A 26348-nucleotide genomic window follows, 5' to 3' on the forward strand; every position below is an offset into this window, starting at 1 on the left:
CAACTGCTCGACGCAGCGTCGGAAAGGCTTTCTTGCCCCGCGATCATAGACCCGCCCAGTTTGTCGGTTTCCAAGATGGCCGCCCTAGCAACGGGGGTATCTACGAGGAGATCTAGGCAGCAGGAGGTAAATGTCCCCCTCCCTCAGTTCCGCTTTCCATATTGTTTGTATTCGGGGGTTTTCAGTTCGTTCTCAGGAGGACTTTCTTTGCGCGGCGGATAGATATGTGTCGGAAACACATGTCAGACCGGGCACGACTGGGTGGACAGCTTTCGGACGAAAATCCGTTTTCAACCTCGAGGAAGAATGTACCTGTTCCGGCCCAGACAAAAGAAATGCACTGTGACGTGAGCTTCTTTAGGCTCCAGCCTGTATCTGATGCTGGACATGGCTTGGGAATTCAGTAAACTTATATAGATATCAGTGGAGACAAGACCGTTTGGGACGCTCAGGTTTAGAAGAAGAAAATGAGCGAGAGAAGGCTTAATCACAACGAAGTTGTGTGTGTGTCTGTGCATAAACCCGTTTCAGTCTAGGACAGCTAGGTGGGCCTAGAGAGACATCCCTCAGATTAAACGTTCGTTCTCATGAATAACAGCGAAGAAACTTCTGCACAAATAGGAGGTTGTACCATTCTTTGGATATATGCAGAGGAAGCTCCCTGCATATCTCCGCTGTGCCCAGAACCGCCTCCCAATGAAGAGAGCAGCATAGCGTAACTTTTTGTAGATCTATGTGTCATCAAAGCCCTCTGGATCCCAGAATAGCTGCCCAAGATTTTTCAGCTGCTTCGTTTGCAAGTTTCCCATACATGAATTTTACTCTCTTGCTGTAGCATCTTTGGGATAAGGTATAGTGATGAAAGTATTTAAAGTTGTATACAGGCATTTTAATATGTGTCCACTACAGAATCCATTTCTGTATTCTGTTTTAGATTGAATTTGTGTGATGTCATTACACTGAACAACATTGCTGTTAAATGTGAATAATTTTAAACAAAAATTAAATTTTTACCTGTTCTTTCCTCCCATTTTAATTACCCTGTATGCATTAATACTTAGTTTCTGATTAAAATAAGCGTTCTTATGTTCTTTATAGTATGACAGCTCTTTCAGTACTCCAGGTACTGATCAAAATATTTGGAACTGGCAGAGGAAAGCTGAACAGATTAAGAAAGCGGAATTCATAAGAGAAGGAGAAAAACTAAAAGTCCAGTAAGTTTAGATCTTGTAATGAATTTAGGTGCTCCAAATTAGTAGAGAAGCACTGTTAATATAACAGATGAGAAAGTGCCTTAGAAATAAATATGGATTAAAATTCTTGTTTTTACGTTATATAACAACTTCATTGTTTGTCTTCATAAAGATTTTCTTGGATAACCTTGACTTCTATATGAGATACAAACATTTTTACTTATTTATTTAGATTGCTTATAGTCCACCTTTCCACTGAGACTCAAACTGAATTACATAGTTTAAATCAAGTACAGTCAGCATGGGCCATCAAATGAACAGTACAATAGGTTTGGGACTACAGAAATCTGAAAACAAACAAAAAGACAAAAAGAAGCAGAATTGCTCCATTTTGATGCCTCTCCTAAATGTTGTTAATATCCACCATGTAATTATGTCCTTCTAATGTCAGACCTTTTCAAAATAAAGATCCTGTGAATTTAGGGGGGGGGGGGTATTTGTGAGTTTCCTGCATTGTGCAGGGAGTTGGACTAGATGACCCTGGAGGTCCCTTCCAACTCTGTGATTCTATGAAATATCAAACTGGACTGAAGCAAATTGGAAACAAAGTATAGACATTTTAATCTGATAGTTAAATGCTGTAGAAACTACTTGGTCTGGAACATACCACAGTGATAGGCAGCAGTGGGTAGTCTGATCTTGTAAAAATTTAGCTGGAACAAAGTCCCATGCTTTGTTTCCGCTCTCTTTCAGATTTATGGATTTCAGACTCTTCAATCCAAATCCTGCTGTACTTTTTATTGGATGGCCCATTCTGTTGATTGTATTGATTTTAGACTGTGTAATCTACCTTCAGTCTCAGAATGGCAGGCTATAAAGAATGCAAATTAAATAAGCAGTTTTTATATCACTAGAAAACAGCTGAAGTTGAGATATCTTTGGGGTTTGTACTTATCCAGTCATAAGATTTCTGTTGAATATGATGCCTTGAAAAAGAAGCAGAATTGCTCCATTTTGATGCCTCTCCTAAATTTTAATATCCACCATGTAATTATGTCTTTCTAATGTCAGACCTTTTCAAAATATATGGTCAACGTAAACTGTCCTATATGTACAGATATTTAAATCAACATTCGGTTTATTTTAAAATGATACTCATTGATTAGGATTATTCCAGAGAGTATTGGCTGTGGATTGCTGACTGAAAAGCAGCACAGATAGCATAAATGCTGCAAGCTGCCTGCCAAATGTTAGTTTGCTTATTGAATTTTTTTTATTTCTCCCTTGTGAATGTGTCCTTAAAGTGAGCCATTGGTGTGCACTTAATTGCCACCCCAGTTGCACAGCCCCACCATGTTGTAGCAGATTTCATTAACTGATGCATAAGAGGGACTTGCTGTGTTGTGGCAACTGCAGGAGGAGGAATGTAGTGGCTTGCATTTGTTGCCTGTATTGTGAGCACTGGCCAAAAGTATGTAGTGTCTTATGGATATTATGCTATGAAAATGGAACTGTTCAAGGCACCTTTTGTTTTTGTCTTGTTACTAAAGTAAGTTAAAATATCCCATCCCCCCCAAAATATGAGAGTACTTTAAAATAATTTTCAAGTTTGATATTAAAATGAATTGAAAGAGTTTATATTTGATGTGCTTGACTGAAAGCCTTTTAGCAGAAAAACATGAACAGTGATATTTCAGTGTGTGTTGTAAAGAAGCATATGTAGGCACAAGGGCCACCAAGCAGAATAGCTACTGTCACAGCTGCTGTTTGCTCCATGCAGAAACCCTGTTGCTACTGCACCTTTGATTAGAGGATGACCCAAATGGTTCTTGCTCTTAGGATATGGCCATTAGCAAGAGCCATTTGGTCCCATCCTGTAAATTAGGTGCAGGAGCAACAGGATTTCCACATGATGGGTTTCCCTGCATTTTTCCTGTCTGAGGCCCTCCACAGTGGCCATTTCCCCCTCATGCCACTAGGAGGCATTTTTTTAAAAGTAAAAATGGTAATTTATATATTGTTGTAGTATTATAAAATTATAATGTTAGATCCTCTGAATTCTTGGCTTTCAAATGAAAAAAAGTCTCTAGCCCCTTTTGTCACAGAGGGAAAAAGGTGTATCTGAACTGACAAGAGTTAGATATATTTTAAAGCATGAAAGTTTGAAATTCAGAGGATCTGGTATGATAAAACTGTGTCAAACCAATTTTATTGTTGCAATGTATTGTAACAATATTTATAGAAAAAAGCACTAAAGCAAAAATAATACCAATACATCACTTTTCACCCCTTCCATCCCCCTTATTTTGACCCCTGCCGGTGTTTACTTAAATTGCTAAAAATACAAGGTAATATCTCTTGGAAAAAAACACCTTATACTCTATCTTCTTAACCTTATCAAAAAGATACTAATAGTCCAATAAAAACAAAAGCCCCCCCAAAAAAGACAATTCCATTTCTTTATAATTATTACTATAGTCCACCATTCCACAAAGCTTCAATTATTTCAAACATCACTAAATGTCCCTTTACTTTCCAATGATTTCTACGTATATTTGAAATTTCTCCCACTTTTTAAACTTCTCCAAACCATAGTCTTTTAAAATTCTTGTAAGTTTGTCCATTTCACTCCAAGACATAACTTTTAAAATCCAGTCCCATTTTTCTGGTGTTTTATCTTGCTTCCATAGCTGCGCATACAGTATCCTTGCAGCTGAAAGTAGATACCACACAATAGTTCTGTCGAATTTTGGAAAACTTTCCAGTTTTAATCCCAACAAAAACAAGTCTGGAGATCTCTTAACGTCGTAACCTAAAATTTCTGACATTTCTTTCTGAATCATTTGCCAGTATTGTCTTGCCTTTTCACACATGTTGTAAAAAGAACCTTCATGCTTTTTACACTTCCAACATCTGTCTGACATCTGGTTGCTCATTTTTGCTAGTTTCTTAGGCGTCATATACCATCTATATAACATCTATATAAGCATCTGAAAAAAGGCACAAAGATCAATGTTTACAAAGCGGTTGTGATGACAACCTTCATCTACGGCTCCGAATCGTGGGTTTTATACCGTCATCACCTGCGACTCCTTGAGCGCTTTCATCAGCGCTGCCTTCGCACCATCCTCAACATCCACTGGAGTGACTTTGTGACCAACACTGAAGTCCACAAGCGGGCGGAGGTTACAAGCATCGAGGCACTGCTGTTGAAGACGCAGCTGCGCTGGGCAGGGCATATCTCCAGGATGGAAAACCACCGCCTTCCCAAGATTGCTCTGTATGGCGAACTTTCCACCGGCCATCGAAATAGAGGGGCACCAAAGAAGAGGTACAAGGACTCCTTGAAGAAATCCCTTGGCACCTGTCACATTAACCATCACCAGTGGTCTGACCTAGCCTCAGATCGCAAAGCATGGAGGCACACCATCCACCGGGCTGTCTCTTCCTTTGAGAACGCACGCATAGCTGGTCTTGAGGATAAAAGGAGATTGAGGAAGAATCGCACTGCTACAGTACCAACCCCAAATCAGACTTTTCCCTGCAGCCACTGTGGCCGGATCTGCCTGTCCCACATTGGTCTTGTCAGCCACCAGCGAGCCTGCAGCAGACGTGGACTACTGCACCCTTCTTAAATCTTCGTTCGCGAAGTCAAGTCGAGAGAGAGAGAACATTTTAAAACAATTCTCTTTAATATTGTAACATGTAGATTCTTCATAGAGTTCTTCCACAAGTGTTCCCATGACTCCATTTGTATTTCTTTATTTATATTAATTGCCCATTTAATCATTTGAGATATAACTACTTCATCTTCCGTAGACCATTTCAATAACAGTTTATAAATTCTTGATATCAATTTATCACCAAACAACATTCTTTCCAATTCTGTTTGTTCTTGTCTTAAGCCTTCGTTTTTAATATCCTGTTCCACCAAGCTCTTAATTTGTTGCATTTGAAACCAATTGTATTTATATTCCAATTCTTCGACCGATTTTAATTCAACCTTCTCACCATGCATCTTTAACAATTGTTTATATGATAATCACTTCACTTTGGAGGTATCTGAATATAATTTTATCACTTCTGTTGGCACAATCCACAGCGGTTTTCTCTCATCCCCATATCTTTTATATTTTAACCATATATTCAGCAAATTTCTTCTTATATAGTGATGTGAATAAAACCCGTCCATCTTATTTTTCCCATAATACATATAAGCATGCCAACCAAAAATATTTCCATGACCTTCTAGTATCAGTAGTTTTCTATTTAATAACGTCATCCATTCTTTGATCCACACCAAACATACTGCATCATGGCACAACTTTAAATCAGGCAATTGGAAACCTCCCCTTTCTTTTGCATCAGTCAAAATTTTCATTTTAATTCTTGGTTTTTTCCCAGCCCACACAAATTTTGAAATCTTCCTTTGCCATTTACTGAATTGTTTGAAATCCTTCACAATTGGGATTGTCTGAAACAAAAACATAATTCTTGGTAGAACATTCGTTTTGATTGCAGAAATTCTGCCCAGCAAAAACAAGTTCAGTTTATTCCATTTTAGCAAATCTCCATCAATCTTACGCCAAAGCTTCTCATAGTTATTTTTATATAAATCTATATTTTTCATAGTGATTTCCACACCCAGATATTTTACTTTTGAAACAACTTCACAATCTGTTGTATTTTGTAATTCTTCCTGTTGATTCTTTGTCATATTTTTACATAAAATTTTTGATTTTTCTTTATTTATATAAAATCCTGGCAATTCTCCATACTCTTTTCTTGTGAAGCAGCAATGGTGTTACATATATAGGATTTTTATCAATAAACTTTACATCATCAGCAAACTCTCTATATTTATAGGAAAAAACCTTTCAGTTTCAATCCCTCAATTCTTGTATTTGCATAAGCAAAATCTCTAGAGTCATTATGAATATCAATGGAGATAGAGGGCAACCTTGTCTCGTACCTTTGTTGATTATCATTTTTTCCATAAATCTGCATTTATACAGTCTTGCTCGTTGTTCAGTATATATTGCCTTAATCATTCTTATAAAATTTTCTCCTAATCCTAATTTCTCCATCACTGCAAACATAAAGTCCCAATTTACATTATCAAAGGCCTTCTCTGCATCAGCAAAGAATAATGCCACTTCTTTTTCAGGGTGCTTCTCATAATATTCAACCACGTCTATGACAGTTCTAATATTATCTCTAATTTGTCTCCTGGGAAGAAAACCTGTTTGCTCATCTTTAATAAAATTGTTCAAATGCTGTTTGAGTCTTTCTGCTAGTATCCTAGCATATATTTTGTAATCATTATTAAGTAGTGAAATTGGTCCATAATTTTTTACGTTTGTGGTGTCTCTATCTTCTTTCGGTATCAACGAAATTACTGCTTCATTCCATGTATTTGGCACTTTCCCATCAGTTCTTATTATATTCATCAATTTTTGAAGTTTTAGTACTAATGTCTCTGCGAGGACTTTGTAATATTTTGCTGTAAAACAATCTGGACCCGGTACTTCTGGTATGATAATACTACAAGAATTTGAACAAAGTAGTAGACAAGTGCACCTTTAAGACCAACTAAGTTTTATTCAGAATGCAAGCTTTTGTATGCTCTTAAGCAGACTTCATCAGACAAAATGGGAATGGAAGCAGCAATTCTTAATATGTGAGCAGTGTAGAATCATGGGGATGTTTTTAGCAGATTAAAAGAATCACAAATAGGGATCTGTGTTTGTTAGTGTTAGGACAAAGCAGGGCTGAAAAAACACTGGAGGGTGATAAAAAGCAGACTGCTGTTGTAGGTGTGAAGTGCCATAAATCTAGGTAACATTTTGGCTTTGTTAGTTTAAATAGAGGGCATGGCTTCTCAAGAACCAAAGTTCATGGAAAACTGGGCCAGTTTGTTGGTTCATGAACTGCATTCAGGCAATTGCATTGAACCTCCATGTTTTTGTGGCAGTTCGTTCTACTCACATGTCTCTTTAAATATCTTCCCTTCTCTCACTGAGTCACGCTTTGTTCTATTGCTTCAGACCAACACAGCTGGGATCTAACTACAGGAATTTGCCTACTGGGATCTAACTACAGGAATTTGCTAGGCATGTTATGCTGTATGAGATGGCAGTGCAACACCCTTGTCTGTTGAATTGTGGATTTTGTAATAAGTAAAATAATAGGGTAATACATAAATCTGGAGTAAACATAATTATGAACAACATGATTATGAGCAACATGATCAAAAACAAAGCCTTATTCTGGCCCTTCTTATCGTAGCTAGATTGGAGTTGACGACTCATTGAAAAGAGAGTTTGTTCATTAATACAGGCATGGTACTTAAGCATTTGGGAAGTGGGCACAGTGGAAAAGCTGTCTTTCAGAAGTGCTTAGCTAAGTGATTGACAGCTGTTTATAAATAAAGATTCAAAAGGCTTGTAACTACTTGGTAATTTTTTCTGCTTCCTTGCATGTAAGGCTGTACTACTGTTATCAGGCAGTTTTGTGTTGTTTTATTTACTCTTTTGCTCATTTTCTGAATTATATGTGATATTTGTAAAAAATAAGCTTTTAATAAGTGTTAATCTTGAAAATAATCTGGCATTTTCATTTAATTGATATAAACAAGGATTAGTATAAAATGTGGAGGGGGGCCCATGTGTGTGACCTGGAGTTCCTTGGAGAAAGATGGAATAGATGTGGTTGGTCAAATATACTTTTAAAACCCAAACTGGAATAGATGTGGTTGGTCAAATATACTTTTAAAACCCAAACTGTGTTTTCCCAGACTTATGAATATTGAAAAGGATAAAAATAGCCTTCTCTTCAACAAGAAGAGTGACTTTAGAATGGAGTACGGCATGCTAGAAGAACTGGAATACAAACTGACTAAAAACCGGAAAGAAGAAAGTAAAAATATTCCTTTCTTTATTCCAATTTATTCACTTATTTTGATAATTAAATTCCTGTGAAGGCAGAAAGAATTTAAATGCTATAACTGTGCAATAGTTGTGGGGATCTACTGAAAGTATATGTGCTATCTGTGTATGTGTGTATCTGGACATGAAAATAAGCATATGATTGGGCAGCATAATGCTGTTTCACAGGAGCAGGGTCATATCCTAGACCAGGGGTGGCCAGACATGGTTAAAAGAGGGAGGGAGAGCTGGAAGGAAAGCAAATTCAACTTTAAATGGATTCTTCAAGCTGTGGCTGACTTGGCTTGGAGAAGTGATTTAAACAGAGAAATGCCTTCTCCAAGTTGGTCAATGGGGCAGTGGGGGCTTCAAGAGCCACATGATATGTGTGAAAGAGCCAGTTTGGCCACCCCTGTCCTTGATGATAACATCTTGATCCTAAGTGATTGTTCCTTATCAACTTCATGTGCATTCAGATGTGCCCATTGAGATACTATTTAAATTGGTTTCCCTTTTTATGTTAATAGAAGAGCAGCTCTACCTCTGTGTGTATGAGTGAGTGAGTAAGTGAAGTGCTGTCATATGGCTTCTGACTTATGATGACCCTGTGAATTAATGATCTCCAGAACACCATATTGTTAACAGACTTGCTCAGGTCATGCAGACTAAAGGCTGTGGCTCCTTGGTTGAGCCAATCCAATTCAAGTTGGGCCTTCCTCTTTTTCCTAGCTTTATTGTCTCCCAGTGAGCTTGTCTACTCATAATGTGACCAAAGTACAGTAACCATCATTTAGTTATTTTAGCTTATAGGAAGATTTGATCTAGAACCCATTTAATTGTCTTTTGGGCAGAAAATTAAATTGTGGAATCTAGTAAAGAAATTTGTACTAAAAGAAGTAAAATATAAATGGCATATAAAATCGTTTGTCTAGGTCAAAATAAAAGCCAGTGCAGGGGAGAGAAAAAGAGATGTGGTTGTAACAGAGTGATGCTTCAGATGTGTTTGCAATTTAATGGAATTTGAAATAGTGAGGTTTGTGGCTTCAGAGGGAGCTCTCAGGTATCCTCCTGTCATGCCTGCACCCAACTTCAGCTGAGAGTTGTGTTGACTGAAGTGGATTGTAGAGAACATACCACTCCAGTCTTGGCCCATCTACACTGGTTTTCAGTTTGTTTCCCAGTAAAATTCAAGGTACTGCTGGGGTTTTTCCACAGAAAGCCCTGTGCTAAACAATGGGGATGTCATGGGGTATGCCCTAATATGCAAATGAGTTACTGCTGGCTTTTTCTACAAAAAAAGCCCTGGTCTCATTTATGTCAGATCTGGCTCTCATAACAAATGAGTTTAACACTCCTGCTTTAAGGACTATCTAATCCCTTATGAACCCACCCAACCATTACAGTCATTTCAGCAGCCTTGCTTCATGTGCCCCTGCCTTCTGAGCTTAAGTGGGTGGCAACCCAGAAGAGGACCTTCTCAGTCATGGCACCAAAGCTTTGGAACTCTCTCCCAAGGAAGAATAGTCTGTACCCTTCTGATACCATCTTCTGCCAGTGGGCGAAGATTATTTTGTTTCCCGTGGCATTCTCTCAGTGATCCTTCCTTTCTAACCAATGTTTTAATAATTGTTTTTGTGTTCTGTTTTTAACTGAAATCAGATAAATAATGCTTGGATCGAGTTATGTTTTAATTTATAGTTTTATATTTGTATGCTTTAATTGCTTTAAGCTGTTTTAGCTGCCATATTGTAGATGCTAAAAAGTGATAAAAATGTAATAAAATAAGAGTGACTCAGGAAAAGGTGGAAGGACAAATGTCTCTTATGTAGAAAGTGAACAGGAATTGATAAAGCAGTACGAAAAGGAAGCAGATAATTAAAGTGATCAGACTTGAGAAGAGCTTAGATAATTCAGGGTTCCTAAATGCAATACAAAAGACAATAAATGTTAAATGATAATGACATGGCTAAAATGAAACCACTTTTTCTCACAGAAGTTAAAATCCAGCAACAGCTGACAAAAATTCATAATAATGTTAAAGGACTTCAGCGGCAGTTGAAAGATGTGAAACTAACCCCAGAATGTAAGTATTAATTTTTTTGCAAGTTAAAAAAAATTCTTGTTTCCTTGTGTTTTGCAGTGAACCTTTGTTTTAGCAATGAAGTGGTGTTGACATTTTCCTAGTGTGTAAATCTGGAGCTTTTAATTGGAGATTGGCATGAACTGGGAAAATGAAAGTTAATGTAAGTTTGGAGGGTCTCACAAACCTCTACAAACCTTTCTGTTGTTTCGGTTTGAGGTTTACGGTCCGTGATCCGGCATGGCTTCCAAAAACCATTTAAAGGAATCCCTTTAAATGTTTGTTGCAGGCTGAGCTGCTGCTGCCATGGTGCCACTCACAAATGAACTTAAGAAGGTGTTTAAATGCCTTTGGAGTTCACTTGCTGAGTTGCACTGCCATTGGTTTGGAGAAGGCATTTAAAGAGACTATACATTATTACCGTTACTTTTCTTCTGTCTTGCAGTTGTTGACAGACTCAAAGAAATCATGGAAGAGATTGAAAATGCAATAAATAACTTTAAAGAAGAACAACGACAAATGTATGCTGATTTCCTTGGTTCTAAACTTGAGTATGGTTAAACATAGCAGTTGTGTGTGTATGTATTTGTAATGGAAGAAAGCTGTATATTAGCCATAGGAATAGGTTTAAATGTTTTGTATTTGTTCCCTTTAAAAATAAAACTAGATTATAGAAGTTATACCACCCTCTTTTGAAAATGATTAGGTTTCCTGTGGAGAACTGTGCATCAGTTACCTCTGCCAGGAAGACTGCTCTTTATCTCAGCCCCCTATTTGCAGTACAGAAACAACGTCTGACATAGCCTGAAGATTGCTGTAAGGATACTATACGTGAAGCACTTTGAAAGAAGTATGTAATGCTTGATTTGTTTCAGGATTTTTCGTTTAAAGTTTCTCAATTTCTGTAAAATATGTTTCCTTACATTTGTATAGATAAGAGCAGTATATGGCCATTTAAAAGCAATGAAAATCTCCTTGGGCATACATATCGTCTGAACCCTATTTCAAAAGCTTATTCACTAGGATCCACAGTGCAATCCTAAATAGAGTTATACATGTCTGAGTATATTGAAGTCAGTGAACTTTGCAGGGTATAACTTTGCTTACTTAGGTTTGTAGTGCCGAAAAGTATGTTAAATACACCCAGAAATCTTTGTGACTCTAGCAGGATCTTTGACTGAACAGCTGCTAACTGCTGTTTCAAAGGCAGCACAAGGAGCTGCATTTTATGGAAACAAGACAAAACCACAGAATTAACTATGTGTTTCTTTAGATTTTGGCTCAGGACTGTTAGATAGTTATTTTGCTAATCAATGGGTGGTTTATTTGGTTTTGTTTTATTTTGTAGATATGAAGGGCTTATAAGAGAGGAGAAGACTTCTGCTAATGAGCTTAATGCCCTGGAGAGAAAAATTGAAATGTGGACACTAGGTGCTTCAGCAACAGAAAAAAATTTCAGGCAAGGCAAAGTTCCAGTAGATAAAGAAAATCAAAATAATCTGCCCAATGAAGTGCTAGAGCTTGAAAAGTTTCTTCAGCAGACAGGAGGAAGATATGGGAAGTGGGATGAATACGATCATCATGTTTTTCTGAAATTGTGGACAAAGCATAAAGGAAAACCATCGTATATAGAGGAAGCCTATGATTATTTCCCTGAAAGGAAAAAAGAGGATATTCAGCAGCATGAGAAATGGTATCAAGAATTTCTTATTTTAGAAACAAGAAAAAAGGAGGTAAGAACTTTGCTGAGAAGTATATGCATTTTTAATACCATACATAGAAATGATAAAGGTTTGGGGAGGGATGGTGGCTCAGTGGTAAAGCATCTGCTTGGGAAGCAGAAGGTCCCAGGTTCAATCCCTGGCATCTCCAAAAAAGGGTCCAGGCAAATAGTTGTGAAAAACCTCAGCTTGAGACCCTGGAGAGCCGCTGCCAGTCTGAGAAGATAATTCTGACTTTGATGGACCAAAGGTCTGATTCAGTATAAGGCAGCTTCATATGTTACACTTTTTCCCTCATCTCTCTGGCTCTGTATGTTGCAGTGGCTTTTACGCCTAAGCGCATAAGCAAGACCTTGTAGACTGGTGTACCAGTTTGGAAAGAGAGCGTATTAGTATGGTCTTGCAATGACCAAGATCATGCATGACCCCTTTTTGGGGAAATTGTTGGGCTCTGTGGAGGATCACACTCCCCCCTCCTCCATCCATTGCCCCATTTCTGTTTCCACAGCGAACACAGCTTCCCAGGAACCTGAACACTGAGTACTATAGTGAGGTTTCTGCCTCTTTACTAGCGTTTGGTTTTTATGTACATCAGGTTCATCTTGGTTGAGAGGTCTAGCCTCAGGAATATCATTTCTTGCTCCCTTTCATAAGTGTACCTTCATGAAAGCTGGTCATGAGGCTTTTGTGTCTGCTTTTTCCTGTAAATGTGCTGCACAGCTGGAGCTGCCATTCTTACTGCAGTTACTTTGCTGATTTCTGTTTCTTCTGCCTCTTGGCACTCACTCATCTGATTACTGTGGTGCCTAATGAAACAACTGTCAATGTTGTTACTGAAGATTCTTTGATGCCTCCCCCCCCCCAGCTAGGAGGGAGCTTGCTGTGGCTATTTCTCTGTTTCTGCTCCCCCCTCCCCAAATTTTGCCCCTTTTATAGGACCAGTGCTCTGTGCAGAAGTTGCTGTTGCTTACCAGTGATGAAATCTCACAATTTTTGGTCACTTACGTTTACTTGCATCTGGGCAAGTTGAAGGTGGGAAGTGTTACGTAGTCCTACAAGGGCCATACCAACTTACAGCCCTCTTACCTTGTACTAGTAGATCAATAAAATGAATCTGCTCAGCAGGTTGGTTATTTGTCAAAGGAAACATTTTGAAGATGAAAAACGTTTAACCAAAGCTGCATATTAACCATATTAACCATATTGAAGAGCCCCGGGGCACAGAGTGATAAAGCTGCAGTACTGCAGTCGGAGCCCTCTGCTTAAGACCTGAGTTCAATCCCAGTGGAAGCTGGTTCAGGTAGCCGGCTCCAGGTTGACTCAGCCTTCCATCCTTCCGAGGTTGGTAAAATGAGTACTCAGCTTGCTGGGGGGAAAGTGTAGATGACTGGAGAAGGCAGTGGCAAACCACCCCGTAAAAAGTCTGCCATGAAAACGTGAAAGCAGCGTCACCCCAGAGTCAAAAACGACTGGTGCTTGCACAGGGGACTACCTTTATTTTTTTTTAATGCTACAAAGTAAATGTATTGTGTAATAAGTTTCTTATTCTAATCATGAACATTTTCATGGGGATTAAAGGTTTGTCTGTGTATCATAGCTGCTGCTTTACTTTAGGAGAATAAGATCCATTTGACATCTAAAAGGATCAATCTGTATGTTAGACTTGTGAGCACAAATATATACAAGATTTGTGCTGATACAGAGATGACTGTCCCAACTGCACATGGCATTGTTTCCCATAAAAGACTTGCTGTATGCTAATGTTCACTATGCTGAGCAATTTACAGAAGCCTCTATTAGATTTGCAGTTTAAGGATGGAATTAAATATTCTATATGATCAAATCTTGGGCTGCTGTCTTCTGCTATTCAAATAGGGGCTGTGTAGAAGAGTTGTTTGCAACAACAATGCTTTGGAGAGGAGAAGGGCAGTTTGCACACACAACAAGGCTCTAGAACCTGACTGGAGGAAAACAGCTGGTGGCAGAGAGAAGAGAAAACTACAGAATATGGGAAGAATTAAGTGCCCTTTAGTGCCCTTTCTCCTGAACAAAGCTTCCCCACTACAAATTGAGCTTTCCTTGCCTCAAATTGCAAAGAGGAAGCAGTGGCTGGTCTTCAAAGATAGTGAAATAGAAAGCATTGTTTTGCTTCATACACCACTTATTCTACTGTAGCCCTTTTTAAAAAACAAACAAACCAAGAGCATTACAACCATGTAATTGATCACTGAAAACTCCCTAAGTGGCAGGTGTTCATACATATCGGCAAGTAAATACTACTTTCATTTGATGAAGCAGAGTGTACCTAGCAAAGAAAATCTCTCAATGAAATTCTGTCAACCTGTCCTCTGTATTTATGGCTATACAAACTAGTTGCCTGCATACATTGAAGGTGAGGTCTAAGAATTTGAAATAGTTTCTTCAGTCCTGATAGTATCCTTTAAGAAAATTAGAATTAGCATGACAATACATGAAATATAATTTAGTTTTGTTGTTATATAACCTAGTCTATTAAAAACTGGAAGACAAAAAAACGAGAAGAAAGAGAGAAAATCTTAGCCCCAAAAGATAGCCCAGAAAAAGTGCACTCCTCAAATCTTCAGTGGGAAAAAACTCAGAAGCAAAAGGCTGAAGAAGAAAGGAAGAAGCGTTTCGAAGACCTTGAAAAATGGAGAAGACAAAAAGCAATAGAACATGCAATGAAGCAAGCTGCTCGACTCAAAGAAGACGAAGAGAAGGAGAAGAAAATGCAGAGAGAACGACAACGGCAGTTCCATATAAAGTTGCTGTTGGAAGAGTATGGTAGGCAGAAAAAGGAACAAGAAGAGCTTGTAAAGCTTGAAAAAGAGAAAAGGGAGGAAGCTGAAAGGGAAGAGAGGAAAAGAACTGCTGCAGAAGAAATACTTAAGTTTCAAGAGCGAGTGAGTAGTCTTGTTTGCATTTTGTGTGTATGCATGTGTCTATGAATGTGCTCAGGGGTCATTTCATAAAAAAGTTGCCAGAGCTTATTAGCACAACTCATTTGCATATGCCATACACCCCTGACATCACTGGAAGGTGTACTAAATTATATCAGCTCAGCATCTACCTCAGAATGCTTCTTGAATTATAATTGTCATAATAAAACCTTACTCCCATACTGTGTGGCCACAGTGGCATGATGAAGATTTCTATCTGTCTGATTTATATGTTTTGGTTGTTTTCCCTTTTTTGTGGGGGAAAATATTAGGTTTGTCAAATCTTAAGAGTGCAGCAAAATTCTCACAGGGGGTTTGAACAATGGAGCCCAGAAGCAAGTATTTGGGGGGGGGGGTAAGAAAGAAGGAGCACAATAAAATTTAGAGCAGGAGTGTTGAACTCATTTGTTATGAGGGGTGGATCTGATATAAATGAAACCTTGTTGGGTCGGGCCATGTCAGGTTGGGCTGGGCCATGTTGGGACAGGCCAGGGCTTTTTTTTGTAGCAGGAACTCCTTTGCATATTAGGTCACACACCCCTGATGTAGCCAATCCTCCTGGAGTTTACAGGAGGCCTTGTACTAACAGCCCTGTAAGCTCTTGGAGGATTGGCTACATCATGGGGTGCGTGGCCTAATATGCAAAGGAGTTCCTGCTACAAAAAAAGCCCTGGGCCAGGCCTTGTGACTACCTATTTAAGATTAGGTAGTAGCAGAGATATAAACTTTATAAAGGACACAGACAAACACAGTTAAATATTTAGAAACCCACCCCCCTCAAAACATGCTTAAAGCATTTGCACTTGATGGTCTTAAAGGTGCTTTCATTGTATTTCTTCCATGGGATCCAGGGAACACGGCAAAGGAAGCTGTGGCTCTTTCCTTCCTTCCCCAGGGGACTGGGGGGAGGAGCCTCAGGCAATAGAAGGCAGACAGACTTGGCTCAGTAGCTCTGCTGTGCGATTGAGAGAGCCTGGAAGAACAAGCTCGGCCTTTCCCGTTCCTCACTGTTGCGGAAAAATTTAGAGCTGGTCCCCTTACGAAAACAACCCATGAAAGGTCTAAGTCATTCTATATTGTTTGAAGCACTTAAAATCACTTGATGCCTATAAGCTTGTAGATTTAGCTGCTAGAAGAGAATCTTGGTCAGAAAGAGGGTTTATCTAAGGATAATCTTAGATATGAAAAAAACAATTTGGCTAGAAAGATGTTTGTTAAATGGAGACTGGAAATATCAGATAAGAGAAAACGTTCTCACTGGACCTTCTCTGAGTCCAGCCTGAGATCCAAAGAGAGACAGACATTAGCCAGTATGGTTGCCCATCTGCAGCTGGTGAGAAAATTGTCAGATTGACCTAGGAGAGATATTTATCAAAGATAAGTAATAAGTTATATATATATAAGCCTCAGAAATTTCCCATAGTGTTGCTGCCCCCTTAGAAAGCTTGGTTAAAGATCTTTAACAAAGATTGGGTTGATAGAATCATAGCTGCTGTGCTTAAGACTCTAGCAGATATAAGATTGTAAAAGATTTGTTAACTGAGAAAATAGTGTGTGTAAGCCTAATTACTAAAACAGGAAATTATTTTAACTGTATAAGAATGTATAAGAACATAATGTGAGTTTGCTATCTAATTGGAAAATGTTTTGCTTCCTTTATAAATAAAAGCCTGAGCGTTCTGTCGAGAGAACGCTGGAAAATAAAATCTTATTTGTTGTTTACAAAAAGTGTTTCTGGGTCTCATGTATTAGATCCTGGGAGCCACAGGATGTTTTGGGGAACTATGGTAAGAGAAAGTGTTTATGAATTATAAGAAGAGAAAATTCCCAACACTCACCAAGGAAGGAGCCTCAGTCAGTTGAGAAAAACAGAGGTTTTGCTCTGTGTGATTGAGCAGGCCTTGCAAAGCAAGAGGAAGGAAGCAAGAGATAGGCAGAAGGAAGCAGATGACAGCCAGTTGCTTGGGGCCCCCCGGGCAGCATGTCTGACACTCCTGGTGTAAACTATGAAGGACTTCAGCAAACATGAACTATATTTGGGCCAATTTTTAATTTTTTTTTTCAAAATTAAATTACAAAGTCTTATTTTCCTGCAAACCTTAGTAGTCCTGTGAGTAGGCAGAAACTCCAACCTTGTTGTAAGTGGTCTGTTTTCCTGGTTTTGTGACAGGCAAAGGCTGCCCATTATACCATTTGAGAGTTTTTTTTATTGTTCTTGTAAAAAAAATTCTTTTGTGGTTTTTTTAAGGATTTGCATAAACTTGAGCTTAAGATTCTAGAAAAACAGATGAAGGAAGAAGAAAAGATGGGAAAAGAAAAAAGATTGTCCAGGCTGAGAGAAAAGGTAACACTAATTTGTTATTCAGCCCAATCCTATGCATGATTTATTAGAAAGGCACCCTGCACTGTGCGTAAGATCTTTGCCAATATATTTCATTTTAAAGAGAAGATGTGATCTAGCTTGGGAACATTTCCATGAGGAAATATAACAACTATGTCCTTTGAAGGGACCAGGTTCACAGTATGGCATATTTTTGACCCTGTCCTGATACTTAACCACCTCTGAATGTCTCTTGCTGCAACTTGATGGCACTTTCTACCACTACCATTTCTTTTTTTTTTTTAAGGATAGACATTGGGGTGTGCATTCGGATCTTCCTGAGTAAGTCATATACCTGAAAAATACCCTATCAATATTTTCTTGGTGTATTTTGGCAATTCTAAAAGCATCTGGGATTTTTTTGGGAAAACCGAGGGAAAATCCTTCCCCCTCCAAAAAAAAAAAAAAAATCCTGGGTATTTTTGGGAATTAGGAAGATTGGGAAAACAGCTTGTTTTAAAGGGACTGCAGAAAAAATTGAGGAAAACAGCTGAGAGTCTGGGAGACTTCTCCTAACCTTTCAGCTGTCTCCCCCCACCCCTCTTCTGCAGACTCTTTAAATCAACCTGAAGAAGAAATCAAGGAAAACAGCTGAGAGACAGGTAGCTGTTTCGTCCTCATGGCTCAGCTGTGTTTTGTGGCTTTGCTGCTTGTTTTCCTCTTTCCTTTTTTTTCATCTTGGGTCTATTGAACCCCCCCAAAACACAGGATTTCCAAAAAATCCCATATCTGAATAAAAAGGTAAAGGTAGTCCCATATGCAAGCACCAGTCGTTTTCGACTCTGGGGTGACGTTGCTTTCACAGTGCTTTCACGACAGACTTTTTATGGGGTGGTGAATACTTTGCTGATATTGGGATCCAGAATTTTTTTGAAATCTTAAGGGGGGGGGGTCCAATAGACCCAAACTGAGAAGAGGTGGGGGGAGAATTTGCAAACCTCTAATAAGTCATACATTTTCCCTCAGCCTTTTCACTTTTTTCTACACAGTATTACACACTGATGTTGATTAAGATTGCTAGGCCTCATGCTTTGGCCCTTATACTCAAGTTTTGGGGCACAGATTTAAGGCTGACATCTCAGGGTAATTAGCGAGCCGATATAATGCTTTTGTGTCTGCCTGTTTCTTGTAATTACTGCCTATGTGAACTCAGCATGGGAGTCAACCTGGCACTAGCGGTTTAGTAACTTTGTATGTTTAGGCACAGTTTATTCCATTTTTTTAAATTTTTTTATGTGTAGTGAAAACTGTTTCTTTGAAGTCCCATAGATTGGCCACACACATTAACAAATTCTGTTTGATAAAATTCCTAGCAGCATGTGGAAGCACTACCATTATTAATGACACTCAGTGTGACATTACTGGCTCCTGCCTCATGAGGTTCAGTGCTTGGCATGCTGGGGGCTTGGCATCAGAGCCAGCGTGTGGGAGTAGACCAAGTAGGCGGCCGCTTAGGGCACCACTTGGCCTAGGGGCAGCACAAGGCACCCCTTCTCCCCAAGCCTTGCGTTGCTGCCGTCCTTTGCTGAGGTCTCCCAAGGCTCTGGAGGCCTTGGCAAATGTGGGAGGAGTGTGTGGAAGCGAGGGCACTCAGAGCCCAGCTCTAAGTGCACCCGCTCTGCTGGCCTTCCGTTCTGGTCTTGCCGAGGTCTCCCTGTGCCTGGTAAGCTCCAGGCCGCCCCTCTCCCCCTCAAAACACTCAGCCATGGCCAGAGGAAAGGAGGAGGAAGAAAGGAATGGGAAAGGAGGTGAGGGGACAGCAAGCCTTACCCTTCTCGGGGGGGGGGGGGCTAACTGTGCCTGGGTGCTGGGGAAACGGGTGGGGAGTGAGAAAAATGCATCCTACACATGCTGAGAGAGACCCCCGTGGCACTGGTAGGAGGGGTTTGAAGATGAGTCAGATTTCTCCAGGCTTCTGCCATAGAATGCTAACAACCCCTGACTCTGTGATCACTCCAAAGCACATCCCCCATCCCCCCCAAAAGCCCTCACTCCTCCGCAAACAAGAATGCCTACAAGAACTGCAAGCTTTACTATTTAGAAGGAAGCTTCCCCCCCACACACACACCTTGTCTAATCGGTTTGACTCCCAAGCAAGCATGCAGAGGGCTGCATTATTCCTCTTGCAAATGTGCAGGCTGGGATTGCAATTCCTAGCAAGTACCAGGTTTGGGAGAAAAGATGGGGACGTGCGTACTCACCCTGCAGACAACCACCATGCCCTGTAAAAACCAGCACAGAATTCAAGCTCTTGCTTTTCGCTCCTGCCTTTTCTCTGAGCCAGTTATTTTGCCTCCTTTTCTACCCAAGGTATGCCCCCTCCTTTTCCCTTACCCAGCAGGGCTCTTGTTGTCTTCTTCCCCTGCTTCCCACCTTTCCTTTCCGAGGAATGCAAGGGAGAGAGAGATCCAGGTGGGCAGCCGTGTTGGTCTGAAGCAGTAGGACAAAGTAGGAGCCCAGTAGCACCTTTAAGACCAACAAAGTTTTATTCAGAATGTAAGCCTTCGTGAGCTAGAGAGTCAAGTGCTTAGAAGACCCTCCGAGAGGGATTGGAAAGAGGAGAGAAGGGTGAATTTCAGGGCTAGTGCCTCTGCAGTTTTCTTTCTTACTGTTTTTAGAGAGTTCTGTGGATTCAGGGAAGGTTGTCTTTTGTAGAATTGTGTTAGTATATATCTAATGGTGGTCTGCTGTGATGCTGTTCATGGGTCTAGTGAGGGGGGGCAGTCTAGGGGATGAGTTGTTTGTTTTAAAAATCTGTGTGGTTATATATGGTTCCTCTCACCCTTGCAGAATGAGAGTGTCTTCTGTCTCTGGCAGGGAAAATATTTGCACTGGAATAGATTTTTTAAAAAATGTAGACTTGTTTTTCCTATGCTTTCTGAATAAGTGTGCTTTGCTCATTTGTTTTTTTTTTAAAGTTCCAAAATTGTATTGGACAAAGAGGTCCTGCTTTTGGATGGACAATGGGAACTGTGCATGAGTGTGAAAGGTTTTGCTTTTTTTGCTTATAGGTTTTAGGATATGTTTTCCTAGACCTTGACCCTTGTAGTTGCTTTGTATATTACAAGTTGACACTCTTGTCCTATATGGAAAGAAAAAAGAAATGGTAGGGATATATGTATGTTAAATAATCATAGCTCTTTAAGGTGCTTCTACCCATTTCAACTTGTGCACCTTTCAGAATGGAGATCTCCAGTTAGATTGTTTTTCAAATGGGAAAGTTCTATAAAAGCAAGAGGGCAGCTGAATGGAGAGGGTAGATGGAAAGTCTCAACAGACTTGTGACGACCCCACATCCATTCATTATTAGTTCTGCAAAACAATTGAGATTTTAGAAATGAACATTTTTCCATGAACAAATAAAGCACTGGAAAAATTTCTGCCCCGCATCTCTGTAGACTGCAGGGATGTCGAACTCATTTGTTTTGAGGGCTGGATCTGATAACCTGTTGGGCCGGGCCATGTCAAGTTGGGCCAGGCCATATCAGGCCAGGCCATGTGTATACCTATTTAAGATTCAGTAGAAGAGATGTAAACTTTATAAAGGACACAGACAAACACAATTAAAGATTTTTTAAAAAAACCCATAAACATGCTTAAAATGTTAGCACTTATTCATCTTAAAAGTGCTTTCTTTGTCTATCTCCCATGGGATCCAGGGAACTGGGCAAAGGAAGCTCTGGCTTTTTCCTCCTGGGGAAGGATCCTCAGCCAATAGAAGGAACTTAGCTCAGTAGCTCTGCTGTGTGATTGAGAAAGCCTGGAAAACCAAGCTCTGCCTTCCTCCCCAAGGGAGGAGGCTCAGCCAATGGAGAACATAGAGGTTGTGCTCTGTAGATCCTTTACAATTGAGCAAGCCTTGCAAAGCAAGCTGTTATGCAGAAGGAAGCAAGAGAGAGAGAGAGAAGGAAGCAGATGACAGTTGCTTGGGGGCCTGATAGGAGCCCTCTGGGGACCTGATTTGGCCCCCAGGCTGCATGTTTGACACCCCTGTGTAAAGGTTAGTTCAGATGCCACACCCATCTACAGCCAACTGGTTTCAAGACTGCTATTCACAGAGATGAAACTGATTCTTTAATGTTTAATAAACAAAAAAGTGGCATACATTTTGTTTATGAATAGTTTATTCCATTCAGCCATAGAGCACACCTCCTCCCTATGGCTGCAGACCAAAATACTCCCTGAAATGCTGCTTCTAGGGAACAGGGGCCACAAGGTATAGAGAGAACACTATGTCATGGCAATGATGCTTTGTATTCTTATGTTTGGGGGGCAAAAGCTACCTCCTTTAACCCTGACGTGAGGGCAGGATTCTCGGGGGCAGTGGGGAGCGAGCCACAGGTAGGTACTGGATGAAGGGCAGAGAGAGCAGGGGTGTGTGTGTGGAAATAGGTAGTCTTGCCTAGGGCACCAAAAAGCCTAGCACCGGCCCTACTTGGCATCCCTTATTCTGACTAGTAAGGAAAAGTCGGTAGCTTAAATCCTACTGCCAGAACCTCTTGTGCAGCACACAATGTCCTTTATTTTGATTAAGCATGTACTCTAGGGTGCTTTCTGCATATTCATGGATACATTTTTGTTTTCCTCCAATTGATTTGCATGTCCTAAGTATCTTTCACCAGTCCCGGACTAGCGGGCGGGGGGGAGGGGTGGCTATACTCATACGAGAGGTTTACTCCTTTCGGGCTCTCCCGCCCCCCGAGATCAAGGGCATTGAATGTGCCGGTTTGGCGTGGGACGTTGGGGAGGGGTTGGCGGTTTGGCTGGTGTACCGACCGCCTAACGCACCGGCCGACGCCTTACCATCCCTGATGGAGGCTGTAGCAGGCTGGGCATTGGAGTACCCAAGGCTCTTGATCCTGGGTGACTTCAATGTCCATGCCGATGACATGTCCTCTAGTCAGGCGATGGACCTAGTGTCATCCATGGCGACGCTAGGACTCCCCCAGTTTGTTACAACGCCTACCCACCAGGCAGGGCACATGTTAGACTTGATCTTCGCGGCGGGAATTTTAGTGGACGATATTACTGCTCAGACAGTGCCATGGTCGGACCACTATGCCCTTAAGGCTCGTGTGGATATTCCACTCCAAGCCCGTTTAGGCGGCGAGCGTATTTTAGCTCGCCCGTGGAGCCAGATGGACCCTGAACAGTTCCAGATGGCTCTACGGGATCCCTGGCCCTCTGGCAATTCCCTCGATGACCTGGTGGAGGCCTGGAATGATAGGCTCTCCAGGGCCATCGACGAGATTGCACCTAGATGCCCTCTTCGCCCTTGCCTACAGCTAGCACCCTGGTATAACCAGGAGTTGCGGCAATTAAAGCGAGGACTCAGATGACTAGAGAGGCAATGGCGGTGTACTCGAGACAAAGCGACTAGAGCATCATAGAGAATGTATGAAGTCCTATGAGATGGCAGTCAAAGCCGCAAAGAAAACATACTTTGCGGCTAGGATTGCTTCTGCAACTTCGCGCCCGGCATAATTGTTTAACACAATTCGGACTCTTATAACGCTGCCACAGGGCAGCCCAAACGCTAGTCAATTGGAAATCGGCTGTGAGGCTTTTGCGAAATTTTTTGCAGATAAAGTCACGTCGCTCCGCCGTGACGCCCCCGCCATATTGGAGACAGTATGCGAACCCGAGGCTCCTTGCCTGTCTTCAGCCTGTTTCTGGATGGTTTCGGCGCTCTCAGCCTGGAGGAAGTTGACAGGATCCTCTTGTCTGCACGCCCTACAACTTGCAATTCGCACCTCGCTTATTAAATCTTGCCAGAGGGAGCTTAGGTATCCTGTACGGGATATCATAAATAGATCCCTGATGGAAGGGCAATTTCCAACACCTCTTAAGGAGGCAGTGGTCCGCCCCCTCTTAAAAAAACCAACACTGGACCCGGCCGAATTGGCACACTATCGGCCGGTCTCGAATTTACCCTTTTTGGGTAAACTCATTGAGAGGGCAGTGGCGTTGCAACTACAGAGTTTCCTGGAGGATGCTTCCGTCCTTGACTCCCATCAGTCAGGCTTCCGCCTAGGTCATGGGACGGAGACAGTGCTGGTTGCCCTAGTGGATGATCTCCAGCGGCATCTGGACCGAGGCGGCTCGGCGGTACTGATGTTGTTAGACCTATCGGCAGCATTTGATACGGTCGACCATCGGTTGCTGACTTGCTGTCTTGCCGACGTGGGGATTCAGGGGTTGGCTCTACAATGGCTTACCTCTTTCCTCAAGGGTCGGGGACAAAGAGTGGCAATTGGGGGTGAACTGTCCCGGAGGTACCCGCTGGATTGTGGGGTCCCTCAGGGAGCAGTTCTCTCCCCGACGTTGTTTAACATCTACATGCGCCCTCTTGCCCAGATTGCCTGGAGATATAGGCTGGGTTGCCACCAGTATGCTGATGACACCCAGCTCTATCTACTTATGGATGGATGGCCTGCCTGTGTCCCAGAAAACCTGGACCTGGCATTGCAGGCCGTATCTAGATGGCTCAGGCTGAGCAGGCTGAAGCTAAATCCGACGAAGACAGAGGTCCTTTGCCTGGGTCGCCGTGGTCCGGGGAGGGAGATTCCCTTACCGGCCCTCGATGGTGTGCCTCTGTCAGCGGCGCACAGGGTTAGGAGCCTGGGGGTGCTATTGGAGCCTACTCTAACTATGGAGGCCCAGATAGCAGCCACTGCCAAGTCCGCATTTTTTCATCTTAGGCGGGCAAGGCAGTTGGCTCCTTTCCTGGAGGACGGCGACCTGGCAACAGTGATCCATGCAACGGTCACCTCGAGGCTGGACTACTGCAATGCCCTCTACATGGGGCTGCCCCTGTGCCGAACCCGGAAGTTGCAGCTAGTGCAGAATGCCGCTGCCCGGCTGTTGTTAGGGCTCCCTAGGTGGGAGCACATTCAGCCGGGACTTCGGGGACTGCACTGGCTGCCGATAACATACCGAGTTCGGTACAAGGTGCTGGTTATGACCTTTAAAGCCCTTTATGGCCTGGAACCTGCCTACCTTAGGGACCGTCTCTCCCCACGTTCCCCAGAGAGCGCTGAGATCGGGGTCTCAGAACCTCCTTATAATCCCTGGGCCAAAGGAGGCCCGTCTGAAAGTGACCAGAGACAGGGCCTTTTCGATTGCAGCTCCCTGTTGGTGGAATCAGCTCCCGGAGGTGGTGAGGGCCCTGTGGAACCTTGAACAGTTCCGCAGGGCCTGCAAAACAGCCCTCTTCTGGTTGGCATATAATTAATTGTTATTGGAATGCCTGAATATTCCAGTCTCGAACATCAGATTATTGAATACTGAAATACTGAAGAATTGATTTAAGGAAAGGTAGCATAGTACACATTGAAGTGAGTTTTATGTGTTTTTATGTATTTTATTGTATAATTATTAATGTATTTTAAACTGATTTTTGTTAGCTTTTTATGTTGTAAGCCGCCCTGAGCCCACCTCGGTGGGGTAGGGCGGGATATAAATAGAATAAAATAAATAAATAAATAAAATTTTTACCTTTCTCCTTCCAACTATGACAAATAATTAGCAGAGAGAACCATGATCTATGGATTGGTTTAATCAACTGACTTTGAGCAACTGCTTACTTCTTTTCAAGGCAAGAGATATTCAGAGGTGTTTGCAATTACTTGTTTCTGGCAATCCTGGATTCCTTGGGTGTTATCCCATCCAAGAACTAACAAGGGCTGATCCTGGTTAGCTTCTGAGATCTGAGACAAGATTAACAAATTGATGGCTACATTTTTCTCTTCTGGAACAAAGTCAACAATGTCACCCTAGACCTGTCTATTCAGAATCCTTCAGTTAAGATACCAAACTGATATTCACAATTGCATTTTCTGATTTTTTTTTTTAAAAAAACTCATTTCTAATAGGTTGAAATTAATGTATCTCGAGACCCATATAGGCTGTACAAACCTACAAAAGTTTGGGAGGAACGAACAAAAGAGATTGGACCACTGAGTGCAGGGCCACTTATGCATATTCCACACAGGTAAAGAATTTTATTAAAATATACAAATATATTTTCATTTCATTACAAGATACTCATTCTAGTTTATTTTTATAGGGCTGTCCCAACCTGGCGACAAGGTCTATAGCAGGATGTCTGCACACACTTTGACTGGAAAAATGCATAAATGTATGTGTAAAATGTCCTATCAGATCATCTTATGGTTTTCATTACTGGCTAAAAAGATTTCATTTTGTATTTAGGATGGAAATTCCGTAAATGTGAATTTTATGTTATGCTAAACAAAAGATCAAACACAAATGCAAAAAGTAAAGGCTTTGTATATTGCTTTTTTTTTCAGAAACCAAAGTTCTCGTTGGTGCATAGTATTTTGCAAAATAAAATTTGTTGCATTATCTCTTCTTCAGCTTGTTTATTGGCTGACACTCATGTGCCTCAGTTTACCATAGAAATGCAAGTTACTGATAGATACATTTGGTGTTCAGATCTCAGACTTCTGGGGTGAGGGAGATCCACCCTAATGGAGTATTAGGAAAATATGAATTACTTCCTAGCTGCCCAACCTCCAAACACCTCATTTTATCTCCATGAAACCAAGAGACCAAGCGTTAAGTTGTCCATTTTGACTTCCACGTTCCAATCTATATCAAATTTACTTTGAAAAGTGTCTTGCAGATACAATTTCTCATACTTTTCTGTAGAGTTTTAAGTTATGTGGAGCAGGAATTCTTAAACTGTGGTTTACAGCATACTCTGTGTTAGCTTGCAAGACAAAGGGGCTGAATCCAGCAGTGGCCTAGAATTATTATTACTATTAATTTAGCTATTTATATTCTGCTCTTCTTGCCGAGACTCAAGATGGATAAGCAGAAACCATGTCTGATTGTATGGGATGGGTGGGGACTGATAACTGCATAGCCTCTCCCCTAGCTGCAGCCACCTGTCACACTCAAAAGTGTTCTGGAGGGAGAATGCAGGTAAGATATGTTCTGTCACTACAATTGAACTCCCATATGATAGTATCCAAGTCATCAGAAGCATAGAGTGAAATACAGAATGCCTTTTCCAGAACATATGCCGCTGAATATTTAATTAAAACTGAAGTTCTCTTCTCTGTAG

At 41.2% G+C, this 26348-nt stretch overlaps 1 protein-coding gene across 3 annotated transcripts; it reads left to right on the top strand.

The window, feature by feature from the left end:
- CCDC112 (coiled-coil domain containing 112) lies at window positions 1–25624 on the top strand. Of its 3 annotated transcripts, none has more exons than XM_060235581.1 (10): window positions 1–126; window positions 1099–1214; window positions 7990–8111; window positions 10113–10202; window positions 10645–10720; window positions 11548–11932; window positions 14428–14841; window positions 17126–17221; window positions 25132–25250; window positions 25326–25624. In XM_060235581.1, the coding sequence occupies exons 1-10, from the start codon at window positions 76–78 to the stop codon at window positions 25354–25356; spliced, it is 1500 nt and encodes a 499-aa protein (XP_060091564.1). In that variant the 5' UTR covers window positions 1–75; the 3' UTR covers window positions 25357–25624. The 3 variants fall into 3 exon arrangements, with proteins under 3 accessions (XP_060091564.1, XP_060091567.1, XP_060091565.1); XM_060235582.1 differs by lacking the exon at window positions 1–126 and adding an exon at window positions 385–403; XM_060235584.1 differs by lacking the exon at window positions 1099–1214 and having other exon boundaries at window positions 21–126.
- Window positions 25625–26348: the final 724 nt, after the last annotated feature.

The sequence above is a fragment of the Heteronotia binoei genome, chromosome 4, assembly GCF_032191835.1.
Source record: "Heteronotia binoei isolate CCM8104 ecotype False Entrance Well chromosome 4, APGP_CSIRO_Hbin_v1, whole genome shotgun sequence".
In the NCBI taxonomy this organism is placed as follows: Eukaryota; Metazoa; Chordata; class Lepidosauria; order Squamata; family Gekkonidae; genus Heteronotia; species Heteronotia binoei.